General features: G+C 47.8%; 1 protein-coding gene across 2 annotated transcripts in view; it reads left to right on the forward strand.

The window, feature by feature from the left end:
• The window catches only part of Slc7a8 (solute carrier family 7 member 8), a 59,922-nt gene that overhangs the window by 28,440 nt on the left and 13,314 nt on the right, over positions 1 to 18,168 (forward strand). Inside the window, exons 4-6 of one of the 2 annotated variants that reach the window (XM_032917557.1) lie at positions 14,557 to 14,682; positions 16,714 to 16,867; positions 17,406 to 17,529. In XM_032917557.1, the coding sequence (XP_032773448.1) occupies positions 14,557 to 14,682; positions 16,714 to 16,867; positions 17,406 to 17,529 (404 nt within the window). Of the gene's footprint in view, positions 1 to 14,556; positions 14,683 to 16,713; positions 16,868 to 17,405; positions 17,530 to 18,168 lie in introns of those variants that run through there. The other variant, XM_032917558.1, reaches the window with a different exon arrangement.

The following is an 18,168-nucleotide window of genomic DNA, read 5'->3' on the forward strand; positions in this document are numbered from 1 at the left end:
GACCTAGAAGCTTGGGCCCTCTTCTACCTTTCTGTTACCTCTCTCAAGGAGCACTCTGTTTTTCCCAGGGGAACCCATAGGTGTAGTTACAAAATCATCTGCTGGTCTGCTGAACTCTGAAGGATTAACGTTATATGCCACATTTACATCACATGCCAGAGAGCATGAACTCAGAGGGCTTACAGGATTAAGAGGGTGAGGCCTACTGGTTCTGAATGAAAGGAAGTACAAGTTAAGTTCCTTTGACAAGTCTGAGTAGTAGCTGCCCTCACGGTTGGGTTATAACTGAACCATGTGGGGAACTTACAGCAAGTTTATATATAGATCTTGGTGAACACGAGTCCATGAACCTCTAATCTGAGAACCTAACAGCCCTCCTAGGACCCACACCCGCTTCCCCGAGACTGAATGATACAGTCAGTCAAACTCTGCTGGGCAGACCTAACAGAAGCAGCCATTAACCTTGCTCTGGGTCTGGACCTTCCGCTCTGAGATCCAGGGACTGAGACAATAAGAAACTTCAGACACAGTTGGAAAGGTATGGACTAGGGTTAAAATGAGGCTCCCTGGGTTGAGGATTTAGCTCAGTGGTAGAGCGCTTGCCTAGCAAGTGCAAGGTCCTGGGTTCGGTCCCCAGCTCCAGGGGGGGGGGGGGAATGAGGCTCCCTGCCAGGGCATGGAATTCCTGTTCTCCCAGCATCTTGGGTTTTATCTCTCAACCCAGCTCAGAGCCGTGTTCAGCCAGTACTGTAGAAAGAATACTCAGCTCTTGGAAAACGCTGAGCTAGGTGTTCGGACTTCTTGGCTAAACTAAGTACTGAGTGGTGATTCAGCAGGAACTGCAGGTCCAGCATCTGGCCCTGGAGAGAAAAGGATATGAAGGCAGGGGAAGGGAGGAGGAGGTGGCCCAGCAGGAGCTCAAAGCGTCCAGGAGTAGCTGTGCCAGGCATGACCTCCAGAAACACTGGCTGGCCAGCTAACTGCTTGTCCTTGGAGCAGAGAGGAAACGCTCAAAGAACCTCTCTTCCTACAAAAGGGAGTTCTGAAGTTTCTAAATTATCATCAAGATGAAAAGGACTGAGGAAGGAACATATACTCCGCTATGGTGGGCAAGAGCTATTTCAAAACCAAACCACTACTGTACACATCACAGCAGCTCTCAGGATCAAAGCGTCGTTTATGAAGAAAGGCCGGCTTTGATGGTTGGTTGCCGTCTCTTGGGTTTGATGCTTTGTTTTCCGGAGTCGGGTTATTTACATCTATAACTTCCCGCCGTCACGTTGTGTCACATGTTCAACAATGCCAACGTTTGTTGTAGGTAGGCAGGGTGCCTGAAGACTTTATGATGTGACTCCTCACCCCCCACCCCCCGTGTGAGAACTGTCTGGGCGATGGCGCATACTTGTGTTCCCAGCACTGGGGAGGCAGATGCAGGGGGATGAGGAGTTCCCAGCCAAACTTAACCACACAGTGAGTTCAAGGCCTGCTTCAGCTCCATAAGATCCTGCCTTAAAAAAACCAACCAAACAAACAAACAGTTTCACCAGAGAAGATTCTGGGGTAGTTCTTAGAAGCTAATTCTGTTTCCCACTTTTTTTTTTTTTTTTTTTTTTTTCAGAGCTGGGACCCGAACCCAGGGCCTTGCCCTTGCTAGGCAAGTGCTCTACCACTGAGCTAAATCCCCAACCCCTGCTTCCCACTTCTACCCTACCTCTTTGAGGAGGAACAGATGCTGACTCCTACAGCTTTCAGGGCAGAACCGGACCTTATCTCAGCCTCAGGTTGTGTGCCTTAGAACTCAAAGCACTATTTTCTTTGCCTATCAGTGCTATTGGCAGATAGCAGCAGGTACCTCCTAGATCTGGAAAGGGATGAGGTTAGACATGCCAGTGTTTCCATGAATAGAAACACGTGCCCAGTTCCTCCTCTGAGTAGTAGAGGAGGCCAAGGAACCCTGTCCAGCCTATCAGAGTGCAGAGAGTGGCCACACCCTCTCCGGTCACTGGGCCAGTGCCCCAGCAGCCTTACAGGCACCCTGCGGGGCTGTGCACGCTGGCATCACCTTGGCCTTCTGCTGTGGCTCCAGAGCCACAGAAACAGGGGATGTTGGCCAGAGTATAGCAGAGAAGTGCGTGAGTGCCCCAGCCTGAGGTGAGACCGTGACCCGGACTTTTCTGGCACACCGCTCGCCCTGGCCAGGTGGAAGCTATAACTGGTTCGGAGGACTGGGTGCTCCATCCCGGAGAGGTGCTTGTTTTGAAGTTCTGGAGTAGAACGGGGTGTTCTGGTTTCTACATAGTGGTGTCACGGCTTCCCCATTTCAGCAGCTGTCTGCTTATTTCTTTGCGTCTTTCTTCTCTCTGTCCTGCCCCACCCCAGCTCCTTTTCTGTCTCTTTGTGTTTCTCCCCCATGCCTCCTATACTGTTGTTCACGTTCTTTCCTTCTTCTCCATCTGTCTTTTTGACTCTGGTACAACCACGCATCTTCCACCACAACCTTTCCCTTCCCTTCTTCCTTCCTTCCCTCCCTACGTCCCTCCTTTCCTGCCTGCCTTCCTGCCTTCCTTCCTTCCTTTAAGACAAGGTCTCTTTATATAACTTTAGCTACCCCGGAACTCAGTGGATAAATCAGCCTGACCTCAGGTTTGCCTCCGTCCTCCTAAGCTAGGATTGCCAGTGTGTGTCACCCTACCCAGCCACCCCCTGCCCTGCTTCCTATGCCACTTTCCCTTCCCTATGAAGACGAGGAGAAGCCTACTGGCAATATTAAACCGAGATAAGCTCTTCCAAGATGCCTCCAGACCAGTCCTGGCCAAGAAAGTTATGGAGCCAGGAAGGATGGTGCATAGCTTTAACAGTGGAACTCCTGAGACTGGAGTGAGTTTGAAGGCAATCTAGACTACATTATAGTAAGACCCTACTTAAAAAATAAAATCACGGAGGGTTAGGAAGATGTCTCACCGAGTAAAGTGCTGGCTGCATAAACGTGAAGACCTGAGTTCCCGTCACCACAGCACTCATTTAAAAAGCCAGAGGTAAACAGCACACAGCTGTAATCCCAGCACTGGAGGCAAAGACAGGAGCATCCGGGGTCTTGCTGGCTGGCCAGTCCAGCCAATTGGTAAGCAGTTCAGTGGGATTCTATATGGCAAAGTGGGTGGGTAGCAATAAAGACAGCTACCTGATGCTGGCCCCCAGCCTTCACGGGCATGCATGTTTCTTACACATGTGTACATATGCATGGTCTCACACATCTGTGCAGACAGAGAGAGAGAGAGAGAGAGAGAGAGAGAGAGAGAGAGAGAGAGAGAGAGAGAGCGCGGCTGTGGTGGGGCACACCTGTAATCTCTGCACTTGGGAGGTGCAGACAGAAGGATGAGCAGTTCAGAGCCAGCCTGGGCTCCATGGAGCCAGGCCAGTGATTTTGGGTGTCTTTAGTTCTACGTGGTGCTACAGCACATCATGGGTACCTTCAGCAGGAGCTGAGGAGGTGAGTGACCGGGAAGGAGTGGTTAATATATGATGTAATGCCAAGGCCGGCCTTTGGCCTGGAATTGTGAGGGAGAAGGGGGGAGGCATCCCATCATGCTTTTGCCACTAAATAACTGGGACCTTATTTACATCTAATAAATGAGGTTCTTGATCTCTTAGGGCCGTTCTCAGGAGGCTAGGACTATGCATCTGAGAAGTAGGGCACAGGCCTACATATCTACCTCTGGAGTAAAGCGCTGGCTATAAATCTAGCTCATTTATCTTAAAACAGCAACCTGGCCCCCTCTCCAAATAGCCTTATTCCCCTTTACACCTGTCAGGCCAGAATGGAGAGGTTCACGGCCAGCAGCTGGTTTGGCAGGGTGAAGATGGCTTGAGGAAAAATCTCAGGACTTCCTGAGAACGATACGGAATGAGCCCTTCCTCAACAAGCAGCCAGAATCCCATGTGCGGAGGCATGCGCCCTTGAAAAAATCATTTCCTAGTACAGTGTGGGGAGGGCCTGTGTTTCATGAGCTTGCACTTCGTGAGCTTTCTTCTGGGAAGGAAGAGAGGCCACCCTAGACACACCCCGATCTCCTCAGTATTGCAGCATTCGCATGCCCTTTGTTCCCTCAGGCAGAAAACAGGTACTCCCCAGAGCAGCACAGTGGCACCCAAGAAAAACTCCCAAATATTTTCTGTGCAGATTTCTCCATCCTCCATTCAGTGGGCTTTAGTACCAATGGTGAGCCCCATTTTCGAAGGAAACCATCAGTGATCACTAAGAAAAGAAGAAAAAATAAAAAGACTTCATGTACAACGGTGCTCCAGGATCTCAGTGGCTACTGCCGAGCCGGGTTGTTAATGACCGTGGATCAACTCCTGGCTTCGCTACTGGCCCTGAGGAGGTCAGCTTTCCATGGAGGCATTCCCTCCTACCAGCTGGAAGCACCTGGCTTGTAAGCACTAGTCATTTGTTTTATTGCTTTTCCATTTCTGGAGGCTGAGGCACAGTTGACTGTCTTGGCTTCTGGCCCAGTCAAGCCAGTAGCCCCACACAGTTCCTGCCCCATCCCAAGGCCTCTGATCCCACATCTCTAGACAGCTTGGGTTCCAGAATCCCAGGGTTGGTGATTCGTAGAGGACTATCATGGAAAAGATGAAACCAGTTGGAAATTGAGACGCAACGGGAATAAAGGGAGAAGAGTTGGGAATACAGGAAGAAGTATCTGTGGTCCGTCAAATAAGGCAACAGTGCGTAGTACGGCCTGGTGTGTGGTGGGACCTCTTTAAAAAAACTGAGCGTATGTGTGTGTGCATTCATTCACTGATCCATCTTACTGACCTGATGGAATAGAATCTCTTTAAGACCCATCACACGGGGCTGGAGAGGTGGCGCCTGGGTTAGATTGCTAGTAAGGCAGCCCTCAGTTTCTTGTACCGTCTCCTTTCCCAGTTGCACAGATTGGCTTCCGATTGCTGGCCAGCGTGATCCCAAGAAAGATCATGCCCCAGCAGCCTTCATTTTCAGTGGAGATTGAACCCAGGATTTTACATATGGGAGGCAGGTGCTCTGCCATGAACTACACAGTTGCAACTTTCTTTAATTTTTGAGATAGGGTTTTCCTCGGTTGCCCAAGCTGGCCTTGAACCCATCCTCACAGCACACACAGGTTTTGAACTTGCATCCTCCTGCCTCCCCGTCTCCAAAGAAGCTGGGATTCCAGACCTGTCCCACCGAGTCTGCCTCACGCTCTCTTTTCGAGTTTATGTTTATAAACTCAGGAATGTTTATAAACATTTTTTAATTAACCACCTAAAGTTTTAGACAGCAACACGCAGATTACAAGATATCTTAATGGGGTGCAATGGCCTGTTTCTAGACACAGGGAGGAATGGGCAGAGAAGTTGACTGATATACCCGGGCGTCCTGCTAGCAGTGAAAAGGGAGGGATACCGTGACTGAGTACTTCAAGTTTCAAAGTCCAAGTCCCTCTGAGGAAACATTCCTATCAGCTTTCCTCCAAGTTACTAATACCCAGCCCTTAATACTACATCACTCCATACAGCAGCCATTTTGAGTTCTGCTCACTAGTCGTCCCCTCAACTGACATCCAAACTCACCTCTTCTTCCTCTGGCCGGGGGTAAGAGTAACAGACTTAGCCGTGACTGTGTGTTCTGAGGACTTCCGAATCCATATTCTAAGTGAAGATTATTCTAAGCATTCTAAGTGAAGATTTGTTTCAACTACTGACCATTGGTGTTTTATTTCAAATGATCTCAAGAGATGAATTTTAAATTGCCTCTTCTATCTGTAGTTTATAATCTACAAATGACTCCATGCACTACCATGATCCTCGTCTTCCCTTAACCTCATGTTTCGTTTCCACCTACTGGATTTAGCCAAGAGAAGTCACAGAATGGGTTCCATCAAAGTATGTCTAGTGTCTATGACAGCACAGTAGTATGCTGTATGACCTCTTGCCAGTTCTGACTTGAGGAATGACTTGAGGAACTCAGCCACGGGCTCTTGAGATCATCTCTTGGGCCTTTGTTTGCTGTTTTCCTCAGAACCCCAGCCCCAGCCCTTTGGCTTTCACTCTTAACTCCTCTCATGACCCTTGATTGTAGCTTCGGGTTAATAAAATAAGGAGACCAACAGAACACCGGGAGTGAGCCAGGCATGGTGGTGCACACGGGTAACCCCAGCACTCGGGAGATGGAGGCAAGGGGAGTCAGGAGTTCAAATTCACCCTCAACTACATAGTGAGTTGGAGGCCAGCCAAGGATATATGAAACCCTGTCTCCAAAACAGACAAGCAAGGGGACAAAGAACAAAGGAATCACGGCTCTGGTCATCCTAGCATCTAGCACCTACTTGTCTTGGCAAAAGTTGGACCTGTGGTTTTTGTTTTTTGTTTTTTTTTTTTAATTTGGTTTTGTTGTTTTGTTTTGGGGGCAAGGTTGTCCACATGAACTTGAAGCTGATTGGAATACAGAGAGAATTTTGAGGAGTTCCTGGGATTAAATCAGTGGTTCTCAGCCTGTGGGTCATAACCTTTCCCAGGGGTCGCCGAAGACCATCAGAAAACACAGATATTTACATCACAACTCATAATAGTAGCACAAGTACAGTTATGAAGTAGCCACAAAAATATTTTTTTTGGAGGGGAAGGTTTACCACAACAGGAGGAACTGGATTAAAGGATCACAACATTAGGAAGGTTGTGACCCTGACTTAGATGCAGAAGGAACATTGTCTCCTTTGCATTGGTTTTCTCTTAAGAAGAGGGAACATCTGTTGTCCTCAGAGGGACAGTTACCCAGGGAGGAAGAACAGGGGGTGATGCTTTAGTTGTGGGGTCCCACCTGGGTTGGGCAACCAGAAGTGTTGAAATGTCATCTTGCAGTGTGGAAGTGTGCCACCGACCCTGGCACACTAGTGACCTCACCTTCACTAGCAAACTTTCAGAGGGCCGTGCTCCTCCTGCTGGAGCCCGAGTCTGGATATGTCACCCCGCTGCTCTTTTCAGTGTTGACGTTTGGTGCTGATGATTGCCTTGGGCTTGTGATCAGTGCATACGCCACCGTTGAGCCCCACCCCAGCCCCACCCCAGCTCCACCCGGTCACTCTTTAAAGGCTTTTTCTCTTTGAAGACAGGTCCTGCTTTCTGCTCTTTCTGCACAGCGTCTGTCTCTGTATTCCATTTTTACTGCTGCTGTGTCAAATTACCACGATCTTAGTCGCTTCTAACTCACAACTTGTCCTCTTAGAGGTCAGAGGTCCTAAACTCAAGTGTCAGCAAGGCTGTGTGCCTCCAGAGACTGCACAGAGAGTTGTTTATTTGCTTTTTCTGGTTTCTAGGGTCCTCCTGCATTTCTTGGCTCAAGGAACCTCTGTCTTCAGAGTCAGCAACAACATCTTCAACGCTCTTTCCTTCCCTTTTTCCATCCTTTCCTCCCTCTCTCCCTATTCCCATCCCTCTCCCATTTCCACCCTCCTCTTTCGTGGCTCTTGTCTCCTTCTCCTTAGGATTCTTATAATCACATCTCCATATCCTTAGCTGAACCACATTAACAAAGTTCCTTTTCAACATTGCAAAGCCTAAGGCTCAGAATGTTGGCATCTTTTGCATGGCCGTTATTCTGACTTCTGAAGACCCTGATGATGCCTCTTCAGTGCAAAGGAAGTGCAGGGGAGACCTCTACCTTCACGTATGGGTCAAAGTTTGAGGTGAGACTGAGCACATGTTCTCTTTGGGGAACAAGAATTTCCAAGCCCCCTGCATAATGGGCATGCAGATTGCCAGGTGGAGTCAAGAACACTGGATCTTTCCACACCTAGACATTGAAAGCCCCTAACATCTATGTATGTGCGAGTGCATGCATGTGCGTGTACGTGTTTTTATCAGGGAAGGGGACATATGCAAGGTTACATATGAAGGAGCTCTGGGGATAACTTCGAGCAATTGATTCCCCGCTTCTACTATGTGGGTCCTAGGGATAGAAGCCAGGTCATCAAGTCTGCAAGCACCTTTATCCCCCGAGCTATCTTGCTGGCCATGGTTGCTTTCTAGTTTGGGTTTATTTTTCTTACCAGCACTGGGAATTGAACCTAGGACCTCATGAATGCTAGTCAAGCACTCTTCTGCTGAGCTATATCTCCTCTCTCACACACACTCTCTCTCACACTCTCCCTTCCTCCCTCCTTTCTTCCCTCTCTCAAACAGGACCTTGATAAGTGGCCTAATCCGGCCACTCAAGACTCCCCAGCTCAGCAGATCTTCTTGGTGGTCTTTTCATATTTTTCTTTTTCTAATTCTTTTTTTTTTTTTTTTTTTTTTGAGCTGGGGACTGAACCCAGGGCCTTGTGCTTGCTAGGCAAGTGCTCTACCACTGAGCTAAATCCCCAACCCCTCTTTTTCTAATTCTTAACTGAGGAAACAAAACAAAAAAGAGGAAAGAAATAAAGGAAGGAAGGAAGGGAGAGAGAGAGAGAGAGAGAGAGAGAGAGAGAGAGAGAGAAAAGAAAGGAAAGAGAGAAGAGAAGAGAAGAAAGAAAGAAAGAAAGAAAGAAAGAAAGAAAGAAAGAAAGAAAGAAAGAGAGAAAGAAAGAGAGAAAGATGCCCAAGAGAATCAGATAAGTCTGGAGTTCCACAGAGCTCTAAAAACCAGTGACCACTAGGGATAGATTACTATGGAAAAGAACTAGAGTTTTCCATGACTTTTTTTAGCTAGACCAAAGCTATAAAACTTACATTGATGGAACCTCTTCCACAAGATGCCCGGGGCTGGGCTGGCCCAGCATGGACTGACACCCGTGCTACCTCTGCTTTCAACACATCATTTTGTGTTCACCATTTTTGTTTGTTTGGGGTTTGGAGGAGGAGTGTTGGAGGGGGAGTTAAAACAAGGTCTCTGTAGCTCAGGCTAACCTGGAATTCATTAAGGAGCCAAGGGTGACCCCGAAGTCATGTCTGCCCCCTAGCTTCAGCCTCCTGAGTGCTCAAGTTACAGAAAACACCACTATGCCTAGCTTCCAGTTGTCTCTCAACTCACTCTTATACCAGAGGGCCTGGCCCCTGTACAGCCTGTGTAGATGGGTGATGGGTAGATAGAAACCTTAATGTTTCAAGCTATAGTGCCAGTGGTCCCTTATTCATGTGGCCTTCCTAAGTCACTAGACTGCAGGTATGCAGAAGTCAGGGTCTAGCTGTGCAGAGAGACAGAGAACGTAGTCATTGGCCACAGAAAGGGGTGCTGGGTGTTGGATGGGCAGCAGCAGGCTTCCTGCACACAGAAGGCCTTGGCAAACACCTAGCAAGTATTGCCTTCACTCTCTGACCTTTCCTCTCTGCTTGGAGGCTCGGGTTTCAGCCGCTGTGTTGGAAGCTGTTCTGCTCTACTAGGAGACTCAAAGTACCCTCTCTTCTCTCAGTCACATGCTGTGAGGGCCCAGCCGAAGGGTGAAGGGTAACACTTGGGCCTATAGCATTGTTCTGCTGAGACCGGGGGCACAGGCCATCTGCTCAGCCCTTGTCCCCTCTCACCATTTGTCTCACTCCTGAAAGATCCCTCTGACAATGAAAGGCTAAATATTAGTCAAGGTCTGAGATCTCCTGACGTTTGGAGGTAACGGAAGACATTAATAAGACTACATAATAGAATGCCTATCCTTTGGTCACCTCAGTCACCCTGAGTTTTGTAAAGAGGATTTGATGTTTTCTAGTCCAGCACACAGGGAAAGAGCCAGGTTCTTCCCTCTTGTGGGTTTGTCCCGCTCTGCCTTTGTTTTCCTCAAGTACTTTCTTGTCATCTCTCTACCCTGGCCTCACCTCCCCTTGGTGGAGATGGTTTTGTTTGTGAGGGTAGGGTTGGGGGGGGGGGCGGTCAAGACCCAAGTCCTTGCTTCCCAATCCTTACTCATCCCTGAGTCTCGTGGGTTTGCCATGTGGGTTCTGTTTTCAGGTCTTTTTATAATCCAGTCTCCTTCACCCTTTAGTCATCGCTGATGATTCTGCCTGGGTTTCTGGGTATAGGACACCTGGCCCTGTACCCAGCGTGTTTCAGGGCCCTGGGGAGAAGACAAGGTCATGGCCAAGTTGTTTAGTGACTTGGGCTGGGTTATCACCAGGCATGTGATCCTGAAGTCCTTACTGAGTTGAGTAAGATAACCAAATGTGTGTTTATCAAGATCTCTGTCCATCTGGAACATTCTAGTATTTACAAAATGTTCTCCCTGCTCAGGCACTTAAAATCCTTCGTCCAGCAACATGTTTTGATTCTTCTGCTGTGATACTGGGTTGACTAATCACTCTTGCGTGGGGAATCAGGAGTCTCTACTCTCAGAAGTCAAACTTCCCATTACACTTTCCACTCTGTGAAAACAGCTAGGGATTGTCTCCACAGTTAGTGAAATTCTAAGGGAACAGTGGAGAGTGGCGTGCACTGTGGAATGTAGACTGAAACTGCAGAACTAATGGATTACAGCATTTTCTTCCCTTATTAAATATTTGTTGTGCTTCTGCTGTTTGTGGGCACCAATGAGATGCATGGGAGCTAAAGGCATGAGAAAGATAGGAGGAGGAGGAGGAGGAGAAGGAGGAGGAGGAAGAAGAGGAAAACGAGGTTGGGGACTTAGCTTAGTGGTAGAGCACTTGCTAGCAAGTGCGAGGCCCTGAGAGTTTGGTCCTCAGCTCCGGAAAAAAAAGAAGAGGAAAACATTAATATAAATATATAAGTATATATGTATGTATGTATGTATGTATGTATGTATGTATGTATTTAAAGACTGAATTTTAATGAGCAGCCCTGGCTAACCCAGTACTTGATATATACTCTAGGATAGCCTTGAACTCAGACCAGTCCACCTGCCTCAGGTAACTTGAATATGAACAAGTATCACAATGAGATGTAAGCAAAATGGTCTGAGACTGTCCCACCTAGGAAGGACAAACTTTGTACCTGGTTTATAAAATGTGACCGATATAGCTTCCCTCGAAGGCAAGTTGCTGGGAACCCATAAAATGACAAAGCTTTGTGGGACAGGTGGGTCTGGAAAGGTGGGAAGAGTTTGCCAGTGCAAAGCAATGCAGGGAAGAGATCACAGATAGCTGGTAACGCAGGACCTTCCTGCCCCAGTGACGTGGCCTCAGGGTCCAGCGAGGTTGGGAAACACTGGGAAACAGGAGTCCATTTAAGGATAAGGTGGTGCTGTATCTTAGCCATTCAAGTGTTGTCAGAGCCCGTGGGAGGCAGGAAAGCAGAGGTAGTCGGTGCTTTTACGGTGCTGTGTGTACCTTTTGAGCACTAGAGAGTATCCCGATCACTATTTCAGGAAAAGGGCAACCAGGCAAAATGTTCCCCCCTTGTTCTCAAGTACTTCGTAAGATTCCTGCTTTTAAGATTCCTGCTTTGGCCAGTCGTGGTTGTGCACACCTTTAATCCCAGCCCTCTGGAGGCAGAGGCAGGCAGGTATCTATAAATTCAAGGCCAGCCTGGTCTACATAGTGCGTTTTAGTCTAAAAACAAGAACAAACAAAAATTAAATAAATGCAAAGGAAGAAAGAAAGAAAGAAAGAAAGAAAGAAAGAAAGAAAGAAAGAAAGAAAGAAAGAAAGAGGAAAAGAAAAGAAGCTTTTGCAAGCCGTAGCTCCCGAGAGTTGTCTAGACCGTACGGCTGTGAAGCCCACCTAGCATCGGGCCTCTGCACACTTGGTAGCCAGGCAGGTCCCACGTTGTTAAAAGTGCTGTGACTCCCAGGTAAGGGAGCAGAGCTGGGGGCACCCCCACCTGGTACCACCGGAGAACATGGACAAGCAGCTGGTGAACAGTCAGGCACCTGAGAACTTGCTGTCATTTGTCACTGAAAAACACACAACACTTCCTTCTAAAACTAAATGTGCACTTACCGTTATGAGCAGAGTCCTGTCCCTGGCTATTTACTCACAAGGAATAAAAACTCTACCCGAAGACTTAGAGGGATGCCGCGGTTGCTCAAGACATGGTTCAGCAGGTTCGGCTCTTGCCACACAAACCGGATGACACGAGTGCAATCCTCAGAACCAGAAGGGGAGAACCAATCCTCAGGGTTGTCCTCTGACCTCTGCACACGGCGCCGTGACATGCGATCACCTCCCACACATAGACTAGTAATGAAATAAAGGGGTTTTTTGTTTTTTTTTTTTTTAAAAAAAACCAGACAGGCTATGCAGACCAGGGTAAACTCAAAAAGATCTTCTCTGCCTCTGCTTCGCAGACGCTGGGATGAAAGGGTTGTGCCACCACACCTGGCTAAAATAAAGTTTAAAAAAAAAAAACAGATTAATGAGATACGGGAGCTAAAGAGCTGGCTCAGCAGTTAAGGGCATTTGCTTCTCTTGCGCCGGACCCAGATTTGGTTGCCGACCACCCCTGGGTAGGTCAAAACCACCCTGAGCGCACTCCCGAGGACCTAGTGTGTCTATCTCGTCTCCACACACACCCACACACCACAGCACAGACACATAGATACACACACACACACACACACACACACACACACACACACACAAACCTTAATAAAAAGGGTTTAGAGGTAAATGTCTTTGTTGTTGTTGTTGTTGTTGTTGTTGTTGTTGTTGTTGTTGTTGTTCTGTCGAGCTTGTGAGGCTGCCTCTCACGGCTGCTCTTACTAAGGATGCCAGCTACCTGGGCTTGAAAAGCTGTTTGACTTTCCTGAGGCCTCTCTTCCAAGTGTGAGGGACAGAAGTGAAGGAGCTCAGGGAAACCATTCCCTACCCCCTCAAATGATGAACGCCGTCTCCCACCTCCACCAAACCAGGCCTCCAGATAAGTGTGATCCCCTAGTTCTTCATGAGAAGCCAGGGACGGAAGCGCACTGAATTTCCCTTATCTAAAAATGATGGAGAAACTACCCTGAAAAACTTGGGTCTTCTGGAAACTTTAAAGCTATTTCACCCCATGGTACGTGGTTGTTTTTAGGGGGCGTCACCGGAGAAGAAAGATGCATTTCAGAAATATTGCCGTAATGGTTTTTAACCCTTTTAACTGTGATCGCTGGTGCTATTTTGAGGAAAGAGGGCAAGCTTGACACGTTTTATACACAGCTCTCAGACTTCTATTTTCATGTTTAACATTTTCATCGCAGTATGGGGAAACATCTCAACAGTTTGTCTCTCCTGCTTTCTAATTTTCAGTCAGAAAGATGATAGATGCCTAAAGTTTGCCTTTATGATTGGTTAAAATTGTGTGTGTGTGAGTGTGTGCGTGCGTGTGTATGTGTGTGTTTGTAAGTGTGTGTGTGCATGTGTGTGTATGAATATATGTGTGTGCATATGTGTGCGTGTGTGAGTGTGTGTGTATGAATATATGTGTGTGCATATGCGTGCATGTGTGAGTGTGTGTGTGTGCACATGTGTGTGTGTGTGTGTGTGTGTGTGTGTGTGTGTGTGTGTGTGTGAAAATATATACCATTATCCAGCTCTTTGAAAGTTTGGGGGAGTCTTGGAGGGGTTGGTTCATTGATAGAGTTTAGGTTTTTGAGGCACGGTGTCATACAATAGTCTAGGCTAGCCCAGAACTCATTTTGTGACCCAGGCTGGCCTTGAGATCTCAGCAATTCTTCTGCATCATCTCCTGCTGGGATTGCAGGCCTGGCCCCCACACTGGGATTCTCTGTATGTAGCTTCAGATGTATAATAACCCCAGACTGGCAGGCTCTGCATATCCATCAGAATGGGGAAAGAAGGCTTGTGTCTACATAATGGAATGGACACAATAGAGCCCGACTGTTAATACATAACAAAGCACATGGATCCTAAAGCGTGTTTGGTGGAAGAAGTCAGATCCAAAAGCCTGTAATTCCATTTGTGTGACACTTTGGCAAAGACACAATTATGGGAACAAAAATCAAATTGGCGGTTACCAGTAACAGGGGTAGAGGGCGCATGAATACAAGGGAGCGGAACACAGAAGCACGTTTTTAGAATGTCGGGAATATCGAGTGTGGGGCTGATTAACAATCCATCTGACAAATCTCATCCAAATGGACTCCTTAGAAAGGTGAGCTTTGATGTGGATGGGGTAGCACAAGCCTGTGATTCAGACACTTCAAGAGGAGGCTGAGAAGGGACACAAAGGGTTTGGCTGTTGTTCCTCATTGCTTTAAGGTGAATTTTATACTGCAATAAACCTAAGACGTAACAAGGAGTCCCTAACCCTCTGCTGCCCCAGAACCAGGCTCAGAAAGGCAATATCCAAGATTATACTCAGGCTCAGAGCTCACCGTGCAGAAAGGACTGGAATCCTCAGTCCATTCTGTACCCTGATCATGAAGAAGCCTCCTGGGCCAGTGCCCACACTTCCCTGCCTAGCCCTGGCCTCCAGCCCTGGACAGGGAATGAGGGCTCGGAACAAGCTCTAATTTGGGGCATGTAATCCCCATTGTAACCTATTAAGCGAGCCAAAGTTTCTGGTCACTGGGGCCGCGCGCGTGTGTGAGGGTGGGAAGCTGGAACAGTGTGCTCTGCGTAGCAGGTGTCCTGCGGTGTCTGGAAGCCTCCCCGGGATTGTCATTTCAGTGCTGCTCACATGGGTCAACTGCTCCAGTGTCCGATGGGCCACCCGGGTTCAAGATATCTTCACGGCTGGGAAGCTCCTGGCCCTGGCTCTGATCATCATCATGGGCGTTGTGCAGATATGCAAAGGTAATGTCTCCATCCCTCGCACGGACTCATCCTGAGACTCCCGAGTGGTGACTTTGACTGGCTTCTGTTGTTCACTCCCCTCCGCCACTTTGCAAAGATCCATCTCTCTGCCCTTGCTTCAGGACTAACACAGCGAAGCGAGGATCCCAGATCTCTGTACTCAGGGGCTATTTTGCCACAACCCCAGGGAAGACATTTCTTGCATTTTCTGTTTGTACTTGGTTAGTAGCTTAAGATGAAGGGCAGATGAAGAGAATTTCATATATTTCAATATTGCTCATAATCTCTGGGGGAAGGAGCTCTACATTCTTGAGGCCTCTGCCAACATTCCCCATTGGATTTGATCTGGATTTGGTTTCCATGGGACCCTGCAGCACTGCTGGGCTCTGCACATCGAAATGAGATGACAAACAGGAACACCTCCTGCCTGCCCACAAGCCCTGTGCGAGATACTCCCCTTGATCATTTTAATCAGCGGAATTAAGCCCTTGGGGGAGGGGTGGACAGACGGACATATTGTTTTCAAGGATTTAGGCTTAGGAAACATTGTGCTATCTTTTCAAAGATAAAGAATCCTTCCTAAGCGGGGTTGGGGATTTAGCTCAGTGGTAGAGCGCTTGCCTAGGAAGCGCAAGGCCCTGGGTTCGGTCCCCAGCTCTGGAAAAAAAGAACCAAAAAAAAAAAAAAAAAAAGAATCCTTCCTAACGTGTTCTCAGTTCTTTCACACAAACCTCCTTATTTCTTGTCCTATTGCTGGGTTATGGTTGTCCAAATAGCATAGCCAATTTCTTTGTCTTAACCCAGCCTTATTTAGTCAGCAGCTGTGGGTCTATGTGGTGCGGGTTTTGCACATGCTGTGCTAGCCCTCTAACACAAAGCTACATCTTCAGCCCAGAAACTTGAAAAAAAAAAATAGGTTTACTCTATTTCAGATGTATTATATGTATTTTATATTTTATCTGTGTAAGTGTTTTGCCTGCACATACATATGTGTGCCATGTGCATACCGATACACATAAAGCCAGAAGAGAGCATTGGATCACCTGGTTGTGAGCCACCCACCATGTCGCTGCTGAGAATAGAACCTGGATGCTCTCTGTAGGTACAGCACGCACTCTGAACTGCTGAGCCATCTCTCCAGCCCAATCCCCGGCACCTTTTTTTTTAACCAAAGAACCCAGAAGAAGACCAAATATCCCTTAGGAAGTGATGGACTGTGGACAAAGCAAACAAAATAGGCTTGAACTGACAGAATGCTAGAGGTCTGTGAGAACTTACATCTGAGTGTTGGTTGTTCTTGATGCTTTCTTCATGAAATGCAATAATATATCAAGAACAGTAGTCAGAGGGCTAGAGAGATGGCTCAGTGGTTAAGAGCCCCGACTGCTCTTCCAGAGGTCCTGAGTTCAATTCCCAGCAACCACATGGTGGCTCACAACCACCTGTAATGAGATCCGATGCTCTCTTCTTGTGTGTCTGAAAACAGCTACAGTGTATGCGTATGAATAAAATAAATAAATCGGGGTTGGGGATTTAGCTCAGTGGTAGAGCGCTTGCCAAGCAATCACAAGGCCCTGGGTTCAGTACTCAGCTCTGGAAAAAAAAAAAAAAAGTTTAAAAAAATGTTTAAAAAAGTAAATAAATAAATCGAAAGAAAGAATGAAAGAAAGAAAGAAAGAAAGAAAGAAAGAAAGAAGGAAAGAACAGTAGTCCAGAGACTGCCTTGACACTAGCTCCCCCATTTACATGGACTGTCCTACTAAATACCATTGCCTTTTTGAAAAGGACATTCTGAGCTGTGCTTTGAGCCAAGGCCCCTGTTTGGACTCATGGTTCCAAGGTTCCAGGCTCTGAGAGGTCCTGGGCCTGGATTTCCTCTTACTCTGCTTCTCTTACACAGTAGGTTCACTGAAGAACAGACAAGGAGCTAGCATATCACCGCAGGGGAGGTCGAGGCAATGCCTGGGTGGCCATGGGCTCCTGGGCCTGGGTTCCTCTCTCTGAGCAGCCTCCTGCCTCTTGTGTCCATAGGAGAATTCTTTTGGCTGGAACCAAAGAATGCATTTGAGAATTTCCAAGAACCAGACATTGGCCTCGTCGCTCTGGCTTTCCTCCAGGGCTCCTTTGCCTACGGAGGCTGGAACTTCCTTAATTACGTGACGGAGGAACTTGTGGATCCTTACAAGTGAGTCAAATGAGCGGAGCTCTTCTGTTCACCCTTAGCTCACAGTAGCCACCGCTGGAAAAAGGAACCGTGGACTCCCTTCTTGCCCCATCCAGGACATGCCCTGGTCTACCATAAAATGACAGTTGATATCCCAGGAATTCGAACCATTTACCACCCCCCTTATTAAGAGAAGGGGAAGCATCCTGAGCGTCCCAGGGCAGGTGAAAACTCAAGGGCTATGCGGGACAGCATGACTGCTATAGAGAAGGTGCTGTCCTGCGAAGTCTCAGCATTTTATCTGTTTGGGGCCAAGCCCAACCTTCTGTCGTAAGACAGCAGAAAGGGTGCATGGTCCAGATCTGAGTCAGGAGATGATAAGCAGGTGAAACATGTCTCTAGGCCTAAACTGTTCCATTTCCTCTCAATTGTCCTGCCTCACCTGAGTCAAAACCTGCCTCCCAAACAGAGGAACAGCGTGCAAGTCTAGGCTCCCGGAGTTCCCCAGAGGAGAGAGTCCCTGGTACTGGCTTCCCTCTGACCTCCTCTCCCTCCACAGGAACCTTCCTAGAGCCATCTTCATCTCCATCCCACTGGTCACATTTGTGTACGTCTTTGCTAATATCGCCTATGTCACTGCAATGTCCCCCCAGGAGCTGCTGGCCTCAAATGCAGTCGCTGTGGTAAGAAATCGCTCAGAGTCCCCGACCCAGAGTGCCAACATGGATCTGCCTGTTTAGCCCACTGGCTTTTCCCTGATGCAGGGCCTCATGGAATGGGACGTCATCCCACCTCCTCAGGCTGAAATCTATATGCATCCTCTGCAGGGTATCTTCCAAGTGCCCAGGAGCAAACTAATGGCTGGGTTAGTTCCGAGACAGCTACCATGGCTGCCCGAGAAGTTGCCACAGAGTCTTTGGTATTGAAATATCTAATGTTTTATAGAACAAGTTCACTGTCTCCTGTTAGCTTGCAGATTATGTAAGACAGACCGGTCCACACGGAGACGTGTGCCACATGAGACACACTGATTCTCTCTGTTCTTCTCTTCTTTCTCTGGGAATCATGCAAACTCAGGCCAACTGATTGCTCTCATTGGGGAAAATTGGGTATTGAAGGGCCAAGGAGGTGATTCTATAGTAAAGTGCAAAGCCCTGTGTTCCATCCACACATACATAGGCACACGTAGACATCACAACACACCCATGCATACACCTGCACACACCTAGGCACATACACACATACATATGCACACATAGACACCACATACACACCCATACACACACATGCACACATAGACACACCCACCCAACACACGAATA

This window comes from Rattus rattus, chromosome 12, assembly GCF_011064425.1.
Source record: "Rattus rattus isolate New Zealand chromosome 12, Rrattus_CSIRO_v1, whole genome shotgun sequence".
NCBI classification, from domain to species: domain Eukaryota; kingdom Metazoa; phylum Chordata; class Mammalia; order Rodentia; family Muridae; genus Rattus; species Rattus rattus.